Consider the following 10,495-nt stretch of genomic DNA (forward strand, 5'->3'; position numbering starts at 1 on the left):
TTCACCTCGTGTCATTTTTGTCCATTTTACCTCAGTTCCCAGGCAAGAGCTGGATAGAAAGAGTATGATGTAGGGTAGAACCCTAGATGCCCGATCTTTCATGATTACCGAAAAAGGCTTTCGCCCCGCTTTATATATAAAGCAAAGATCCACAGTGCCCGGTACAACCGCACTCACCCACCACAAACCCACACACACACGCACCCAAGGCAGGATACATAGGCGCTGAGCACAGCAACACACACCCTAGCACTACAAAAGCCGTCGGAGGCTTCATCCGAAGAAGTGAAGCCGCATATGACGAACCGTGGGCTCTTTCCAAGGCGGTGCCTTCAGGAAGGATACGGCACCGAAGCGTCGCCACCGCCCGATCCAAGGATCAGAGGGGAACACGAGGAGGGGATCCTACGAAGAACACGATTGGGAAAAACGAGGGGAACACAAGGAGAAACACAAGAGAAATCACTCAACCAACAAGGTATGGTCACACATATTCTAGATTCTCGAAACACAAAGAGATACACGATATGAATCCAACAAGGGACGATACAAGTAGCTAGTTCATCTCCATGAGGAGGTCTTGAGGGTCATCCCATGAATGGGGTCTTGAATCCAAGATGGATCTTCTCCGAAGAGGCCGCGGTCTCTCACGAGGAGTAGATCTGTATGGATGAGCAAAGCTCTATCTCAAATGAGCCAAACCTATGCTAACCCTAAAACATAGGTGGAGGGGGAGTCTAAGGGGCGAAGGGGTACATGGGCCTCGGCCCAGATGCTCTACACGCAGGCGGGAGGGGCCGGATGTCCGGGCCTTCCCGTGACGCCGGATGTCCGGGCTGGCAGGGTCCAGCTTCTGTGATGGGGCGCCGGATTTCCGGGGGTCGAGCCGGATGTCCGGCTGTTCGCCGAGCGCCGGATGTCCGGGGGTCAGCCGGATGTCCGGCCGCTGTAGAGTCGCCTAGCGTCCGTCTCTCTCTGGTCTTCTTCTGGTTGGTGGCGCCGGTTGTCCGGCCGATGTAGCTCCGCGGCGACTCCACTTGAGGCACTTCTTGACCCGCTTCCGTGTGGACTTGTCCTATGCTCCGAGCATCTCCATGGTTGTCTCCTCGGTTCCTGAGCACACGTAGTGGAAAGGGGAAGCATTTAGGAACAGATTCACCTTGTGTCCAATAGCATATGTTTGAGGTCTCGTCGTATGTCCGCTTGAGGCTTGGGAATGATCGTAGGATGCTCCGCATCAAGGTACCTCTAGAGTACAGCAGAATACGTACTTCTACCTACCTTAAAGTATGAAACAACAGGTACCACAGTTACCCATGCTGATACTGAGTGGCAAAAAAGAACTACACAAAGAGGTGACCCGTTAATACGTCACACTATGTTAATTTGTGCTTACAGGCATCAAAACTAAAATACCATGATCATTAGTCAGTACAAAGCACCAATTCAGACAAACCAAAATTGATTACATGGCGTTGTAAACACAAATACACCCTATAATTCCAGCAACTAATCATCGATCGAAAAAATATGATCACATATGCCCGGAGGCGAGCTCCTGCTAGCACCAGCCTATCCGCCACGCACAAGTATACGATCCGAGAAAACGGACCAGGCCACGGTGACTTCCATCTCACACGGCCCAATCTTGAGGATATCATGGCTTCTACCGGCTTTCTTAGGTGTAAAAACGTTATCATCACTCTGATCAACAGTTGTCTCCTTGTCTTCGCACCGTGCCATGACGGAAACCCCGAGCTCTCCATCGAGTTCGACGTAAACAACACAGCGTGACAGCAAGATCATTCCGTCGGACTTGACAGGAAACTTACAGTTTCTAAAAGAAAGCAACAAGAACTTCATGTGGGTTATGCTGCCAGTGGCAGCGGTAAATACACCTCGAAACCCATCTGGCCATGACCCGCCAATCACTCTCACACTAATCGTGGCCTCCACAGAGCGAACAATGTGGCCGAATGTCAACTCTAGTGTGCTAAGCTTGCTAGTCCTGATTTTGTTGATCGCAAGTGACCGACTCTGACTACCGTCACTTAAGTACTCCCTCCTTTCCGGTTTATAGGGTTTATTTCAAAATTTTAGTTTTTTCATTTTATAAGGCTTAATTTGGTTGTTTTCCATCACATGTTCAGATTTCAAGGTGCATTAAATCATTGCATGCAAGTATTAAGAGAAAATTAACCAATGCATGTATTTTATGCATGCATTGCAATTAATGCATTGATAAACATAATTTTTTGAGGATAACAAGAGCATTAATTAGGTGCTTTTGCAAAAATACAAAAAATATTCCACCACTCGCCATCTACCTTGATTGGTGAGATTTTTGAAATTGAGCACTATAAACCGGAAAGGAGGGAGTACCGCACAACCAGAAAGCTTAAATCTTTGTCCTCGGATTCAGTGGAGCCCTTTGCTTTCAGCACAACCTCAAATTTCACGGGATCAATCACCACGATGCCACGGATAGGACCTGTCAATTCTAGGTAGGGATCCTGCATGCACACAGTGATTAGTGAACTGAGTAATGCTGATATATAGTTCCTCCTTAATAATTAATAAGAAGACGTGTGTAAGTCCCCGTAAAAATTAAAATAAAATATGAGACATATATCAAGTGAAACTAACCAGAACAATGGTAATTAGTGTTAGATAATAACGAGAATAAACGAGACAAAAGAAACACGGATTTTTACGTGGAAACCCTTGCGGGAGAAAACCACGGACGCACGAAGGCGCAATCACTATGATGGAGGAGTATTACAAGCACGAGACGACAGGCCGTCTGAGGTGCGACTACATGGGGTATATAAGAGGGCAATACATGAGAGTCCTTGGAGGACAAGTAAACGAGTTGTACCCGTACGCGCCGACATCAAGGCAAAGGCCCACACCGTTTGTACTACGTCTAGTCCAATACGGTACTAGAATTTAGATCATAATTTAACAATCTCCACCTTGATCCAAATTCCCTCAAGTAGTCGAAGAAAGTAGATAACTCCATCCAAATCGGTATAAACACCTTGTGCGTCAAAGTCCATCGAACTAGTGAGAAATACCAACTAAGCCTGAGCAAAGCTCAAACTTATTGGTAGGAACTGGCTTTGTCATCATATCAGCAGGATTATCATGAGTACTTATCTTGCATACCTTCAAATCACCTTCAGCAACAACATCTCGAATATAGTGAAATCTAACATCAATGTGCTTTGTCCTCTCATGATACATTGGATTCTTTGTAAGATATATGGCACTTTGACTGTCAGAAAATATGGTAGGGCAAGATGAATCTCCACAAAGCTCAGTGTACAAACCTTTCAACCGGATAGCTTCTTTGCATGCCTCGGAAATAGCCATATACTCGGCATCAGTAGTGGAACAAGCCACAATAGACTGCAAAGTTGCTCTCCAACTCACAGCACAACCACCAATGGTGAAAACATAACCTGTGAGTGATCTTCTCTTATCCAAATCACCAGCAAAATCAGAATCAACAAAACCAACAAGTCCATCTCTAGTTTTTCCAAACTGTAAATAAGCATTAGAAGTACCACGCAGGTATCTGAAAATCCACTGAACTGCTCTCCAATGCTCTTTTCCCGGATTAGCCATGTATCTACTGACAACACTCAATGCATATGATAAGTCAGGATGAGAACAAACCATGGCGTACATAAGTGAACCAACTGCACTTGAATAGGGAACTCTAGACATGTACTCAGTATCTGCATCTGACTTAGGACATAAAGCTGATGACAATTTGAAGTGTGCAGCTAACGGTGTACTCACCGGCTTGGCATCATGCATATTAAAACGACGAAGAACTTTATCAATATATCCTCTCTGACTTAGATATAATTTTCCAGACGGTCTATCTCTGGATATTTCCATGCCAAGTATTTTCTTTGCTGCACCCAAATCCTTCATCTCAAATTCGTTACTCAATTGCTTCTTTAGTTCATCAATATCTGACATACTCTTTGCAGCAATAAGCATATCATCAACATAAAGGAGCAAATAAATAGTTGAACCATTGACAGTTTTCAAATAAACACAACTATCATAATTAGACCTTTTGAAACCTTGAGAGAGCATAAAGGTGTCAAATCTCTTGTACCACTGTCTAGGGGATTGCTTCAATCCATAAAGAGATTTCTTTAACTTGCAGACAAGCTTTTCTTTTCCAGGAATAACAAAACCTTCAGGTTGTTCCATATAAATATCCTCTTCTAATTCTCCATGTAAGAATGCAGTTTTAACATCCAATTGTTCAAGCTCAAGATCATGCATGGCAACAATACTGAGTAAAGTGCGAATAGAGCTATGCTTCACAACAGGAGAAAAGACTTCGTTATAGTCAATACCTGGAATCTGGCTATAACCTTTAGCAACTAACCTTGCTTTATATCTTGTCTCATCATTAGGAGAAACACCTTCTTCCCTCTTGAAAACCCACTTGCAACGAATAGGTTTCTTCTCTCTAGGTAATCTTACTAAATCCCAAGTGACATTCTTTTCAAGTGATTCCATCTCATCATGCATAGCGGTCATCCACTTATTACTATCACCAGAAATAATAGCCTCGGAATATGAAGAAGGCTCAGAATTACCTTCAATTTCCTCTGCAACAGATAAAGCAAAAGAAACAATATTGCACTCTTCAATTAACCTGTCAGGTTTATTAATACCCCGTCTAACTCTGTCACGTGCAAGATTCCAACTGGGTGGAACAATAGGCTGATTTGGAGTGGGAGTGACATGTTCATCATCAACGACGGGTTCATCATGTGCATCAACAATTTCATTACCAGATGTATCACCTGAATCAATAACATGCTCCACCTGAATAGTAGACTCCTGAACAATAGGCTGCTGTTCTCTCTCAACGGGAACATTAGTAGATGAAACATCATGTAACATAGCAAATTCATTAAAGATAACATTTCTGCTAATAACCACCTTCTGGGTTTCAGGATTCCACAATTTAAAACCTTTAACACCAGACTTATAACCAAGAAAGATGCACTTAACAGCCCTAGGCTCCAACTTTCCATTATCAACATGAGCATAAGCAGTGCAACCAAAAACTCTCAACTGTGAATAATCAGCAGGTGAACCAGACCATACCTCAATTGGAGTTTTCTTATTAAGAGCAATAGATGGTGAACGATTAATGAGATAACAAGCAGTGGAAGCGGCCTCAGCCCAAAAACGCCTATGCAAACCTGCATTGGACAACATGCAACGGGCTCTGGAAATAATGGTCCTGTTCATATGCTCAGCAACACCATTTTGTTGAGGAGTATAAGGAACGGTGTAGTGTCTGACAATGCCTTCAGACTTGCAATAATTTTTAAATTGCTTAGAACAGAATTCCATACCATTATCAGTGCGAAATATCTTTACCTTCCTTTCAGTTTGTCTCTCAATCATAATCTTTTACTCCTTAAATGCTGAGAATGCTTCATATTTATGCTTCAAGAAATAAGGCCAAACTTTTCTCGAATAATCATCAATAATAGTCAGCATATAACTTGCACCACCTAATGAGTTCTTGCGAGATGGTCCCCATAAATCAGAATGCACATAATCAAGAATACCTTCAGTTGTATGCGTCGAAGTATTGAACTTCACCCTCTTGTGCTTGCCGAAGATATAGTGCTCACAAAATTTCAATTTACCAGGTTCATATCCATCAAGAAGACCTCTCTTATTTAACTCTGCTAAACCAAGTTCACTCATATGTCCAAGACGCATATGCCAAAGGTTAGCAGCATCACAATCAGAATTCTTTGAAACAACCGGAGTAGCGTTACCTGAAATGGTAGAACCTCGAAGGTAATAAAGACCATTGGTCGAACTTAAGTCACCTTTCATCACAACAAGGGAGCCTTTGGTGACTTCCAAAACAGTATCTCCACCTGAATACTTGTACCCCTTTGCATCAAGGGCACTCATAGAAATAAGATTTCTCTTCATCTTTGGAATATACCGAACATCTGTCAAAGTTCTGATTATGCCATCAAACATCTTGATTCGAATAGAACCTTTGCCTTCAATTTTGCATGGTGAATTATCAAAACCCAAAACGGAACCAGCAGAAGTAGTGGAATCAAAAGTAGTAAACCAATCTCTATGTGGACACATATGAAAAGTGCATGCGGTGTCAAGTACCCACTCATCATTGGTCTCAGCACATCCAACAATAACGACAAGAGCATCATCGGAGCTATCATCACGAGCAACGTTAGCAGAATTTTCACCTGGTTTGTTACCTTTCCTCTTTTCTTTATTCTGCAACTTGAAACACTCAGAGATGTCATGCCCGTCTCTCCTGCAATATCTACAATACTTCTTGTCTCTGGATTGCGACCGGCCCCTGTAGCCGTTCTTACTTTTGCCTCTGTTTCCATTATTGGAGTTCTTCTCCTTTGTCCTGCCACGAACAGATAATCCCTCGGCTTGGGATGAACTTGAACCATCATGAGGCACCATTAATTTCATCTTCTCCTTAGAGTTCAAAGCTTCATTAACTTCATTAAGTGTGAGAGTATCACGACTGTATAATATGGTGTCTCTAAAATTGGTATAAGAACTTGGCAGTGAACAAAGTAACATTAAAGCAGTATCTTCTTCTTCATACTTAACCTCCATTGCAGCTAGATCAGATATGATCTCTTTAAATTCTGAAATATGATTCAAAACATTACCTCCCTCGGGTAACCTGTGCAGGAATAATTTTTGCTTCAGATGCACCTTGCTAGTAAGATCTTTTGTCATGCAAATCCCTTCCAGCTTTAACCATAGAGCGGCGGCTGTTTTCTCGCTCAAAACTTCCTGCAAAATATTATTATGCAAATGGAGTTGAATTTGTGACAAAGCCTTACAATCAATTCTTTTCTCCTCATCAGTCCAATCTTGAATTCTATTTTTCCCAAAACTATCCAGTGCTTCATCATAATCGGACTGTGCCAACAACGCCCGCATCTTGACTTGCCATAGGGTAAACCTTGTGTCACGATCCAGCAGCGGAAAATCATACTTCATAGAAGCCATGAGTAGATTAAATCTGTGTACACAAAGTAGTACAAGGCAGTAGAAAAATTCTTGACAGAATTTAATATGCGGACAAAAGAACAGAGTAAATAGCACCTGATGGTCTCGCGTGAGCACATAGCAATCGGGAGCAGAATCTGATCTTGGCTTCACGTGGAGCAAGTACTAGTTGGCTGATCTACTAGTACTAATACTCAAAGCAACAGAGTAGGGATCGATTGAAAAGTCGCGTAGCAGGCTAGCAACTTGGCGGATCGGCTCCTCTTCGGGACTTGAACCAAACGATTTGACAGCTCATGGGCAGGGTAGTGCCTGTACGTGCAACGGCAGCGGCGGCTCGGCGGGTCGGACGACTGTAGCTGCGCGCAGCAGCTTTTGGAGCAGAATCAATCTGCGATGTCCTGTCGGTCTCGGCTAGAAATCGATCGGACGGATCGACGGACGCGTGCGGCGACGCACGGACAGAACCCTAATCTCTTGTCTCAAATCTCGTATCTGAACCTCAGCTCTGATACCACTTGTTAGATAATAACGAGAATAAACGAGACAAAAGAGACACGGATTTTTATGTGGAAACCCTTGCAGGAGAAAACCACGAACGCACGAAGGCGCAATCACTATGATGGAGGAGTATTACAAGCATGAGACGACAGGCCGTCTGAGGTGCGACTACATGGGGTATATAAGAGGGCAATACATGAGAGTCCTTGGAGAACAAGTAAATGAGTTGTACTCGTATGCGTCGACGTCAAGGCAAAGGCCCACACCATTTGTACTACGTCTAGTCCAATACGGTACTAGAATTTAGATCATAATTTAACAATTGGAAATATGCTGGCCACACAAAAATGAACCATGTGGCACAATATTCGACATGAATTTGATTTTGATCTTGAAGCATGTTAAATTTTCATAACCCTTTAGATCTATATAGAACCAGTTTAAACATATAATAAATGAAGAGTGAAAATGTGCATGCATATGCCATGCACTACTGTTCCATAAAACTCCTCTATATATACCTGAAAACGTGCACCATAGTGACACCAGAGATGCACCAAGATCATACTCAAATGCAAACTTTAGTCAACTTAGAAAACTATGGTGCAGTTTGGCCTCAAGGTTAGATGCTTATATGATTCACAACGAACATGAGCATATTGCTTGTTAGCCAGAGAGATTACAAGATGAAGATGTACTAGAAGAATCTTGTGGGAAGCAACGAATTAATTCGAACACAAACCTTCTGATGGATGATTTGACAGTTATCCCTGGTGCGATGGAAGATGATATTGCGATTGTGATCCAGAGTGTCGCGTGCGGCGATGATGCCGAACACATGCCATGGCCATGCCAAATCCCGATGTAGTCCAGCAAGCTTGACCGAGAAGACGTTGAGAGTATGCATGTAGGAGCACGCGAAGTCTCGTGCCCCAGGTGGTTCATCCGTGAAACGCATCGGGGGAATAAGCGCTGCATATATATGTGCATCTATATAATGTATGTAGGTCGCAAGTTTGAAAATCTATTTACATGAACGAAATAGCTAGGCCGGGTTAGGAAGAGGAAGTTAATTCTTATACTTACTGGTGTCCTCAAAGGAGCCGAAATATTGTGAAAGTGTCGATCTTCAAGACATTCTTCATGCTTTTCCGGCTGTCCGCACGTCCTTTCCAATGAGATATCTTGGACTACCATTATCGGTCAAGCGCCTCAAGAGGATCCACTTTCAGCACCTTGAGGATAAGGTGGTTGGCAAACTCCCTCCGTGGCAAGGAAGACATGTCGCTACCGCCGGTCGGGCCGTCCTTGTCAAAGCTGTTCTCACTGCCATTGCCATTTACCACCTCACGCCGCTCAACATCCCAGCTAAGGTCCTTAGAAAGATTGATTCTATCCGTCGCGCCTATCTTTGGGCGGGCACTGATAAGGTTTCTGGTGGGAAATGCAAAGTCAATTGAGACCTTGTTTGCAAGCCTAAGAAGCACGGTGGCTTAGGTGTGCTCAACTTGGACAAGTTTGCTAAGGCTCTTAGGCTTCGATGGCTCTGGTTCAAGTGGCAAGAGCCCACAAGACTGTGGATTAGTATGGGTACGCCATGCACTGATGAAGACATGGACTTTTTTGCAGCTGCCACTTCCGTCACAGTTGGCAATGGGCATGTGGCTAAGTTCTGGAACTCCTCCTGGCTTGATGGCATGCACCCACGGGACCTAGCGCCTAGCATTTTCGACCTCTCCCGAAGGAAAAACTGCTCGGTCAAACAGGCTTTAACAAACAACACCTGGATCTCTCATATTGACTTCTCCGACGGTCTCACAGTAGACCATGTCCACCAGTTCGTCGCACTTTGGGAGAAGATTGACTCAGTCACTCTGGATGAGGACGTGGAGGATTCCATTATTTGGAAGTTCACCAAGGACGGATCGTACTCAGCTTCCTCGGCTTACAAGGCGCAGTTTGAGGGCCTAACTACGTCAGCCATGGTCCTATCGGTGTGGAAGGTGTGGGCTCCTCCGTGGTGCAAATTTTTCGCATGGCTTGTACTTCAAGATAGAATCTGGACATCGGACCGCCTTGCTCGACGTCGGTGTCCCAACTGCGGGCTATGCCCTCTTTGCAAGCAAAGCCCAGAGATGACAACCCACTTACTGTTCTAATGTCGCTACACCCTTCATGTGTGGAACGATATTCTTCGCTGGCTTGGCATGGATCACACTCAGGCTACTACTTGGTCAGTGTAACGCCCCAGATTCGATGCGCCAGGTGTCTGCCAGTTATTCGTCGTCGTTGCCATGTCATTTGCTTGTGTGTTGCATTTTATCATGTCATCATGTGCATTTCATTTTGCATACGTGTTCGTCTCATGCATCCGAACATTTTCCCCGTTGTCCGTTTTGCAATCCGGCGCTCCTATGCCCTCCGGCGTCCCCCTCTTCTCTCTTTTCATGATGGGTGTTAAACTTTCTCGAAATGGACCGAGGCTTGCCAAGTGGCCTTGGTATAGTATCGGTAGACCGCCTGTCAAGTTTCGTGCCATTTGGAGGTCGTTTGGTACTCCAACGGTTAACCGGGTAACCGTAAACCCCCCCTTTCTCTTTGCAGCCCAACACCCTTCCAAACTGGCCCAAAACCCACCTAACTCACCTCCATGCTCTCGGTCGTTTGATCACGATCGCGTGGCCGAAAACCGCTCCTCATTTGGAATCTCCTAGCTCCCTCTACCTATAAAACTAGCCCCTCCCCCGAAATTCGCGGATCAAATCCCCCCGAAACCCTAGTTTTCCCATCCGCGTCGCGCCGGACATGTCCGTCCCGAGCCGGACATGTCCGCCGCCGCTCCCCAGCCAATCGCAGCCCGACGCGTGGCCTCCCGCCGTCGTCCCCGCCGCCAGCCCGCGCAGCCCGCTGCAGGCCCGCG

The 10,495-nt window shown here is 44.7% G+C and overlaps 1 protein-coding gene across 1 annotated transcript; it reads right to left on the reverse strand.

Annotated features, from left to right (window-relative positions):
* Window positions 1-1,572: 1,572 nt before the first annotated feature.
* Window positions 1,573-8,533, reverse strand: LOC119338969. Its single transcript, XM_037611166.1, has 3 exons — window positions 8,318-8,533; window positions 2,383-2,513; window positions 1,573-2,062 (listed from the first exon to the last, which is right to left on the reverse strand). Exons 1-3 carry the CDS (start codon window positions 8,531-8,533, stop codon window positions 1,573-1,575), a joined length of 837 nt encoding a protein of 278 aa, XP_037467063.1.
* Window positions 8,534-10,495: the final 1,962 nt, after the last annotated feature.

Source organism: Triticum dicoccoides, chromosome 7B, assembly GCF_002162155.2.
Source record: "Triticum dicoccoides isolate Atlit2015 ecotype Zavitan chromosome 7B, WEW_v2.0, whole genome shotgun sequence".
In the NCBI taxonomy this organism is placed as follows: Eukaryota; Viridiplantae; Streptophyta; class Magnoliopsida; order Poales; family Poaceae; genus Triticum; species Triticum dicoccoides.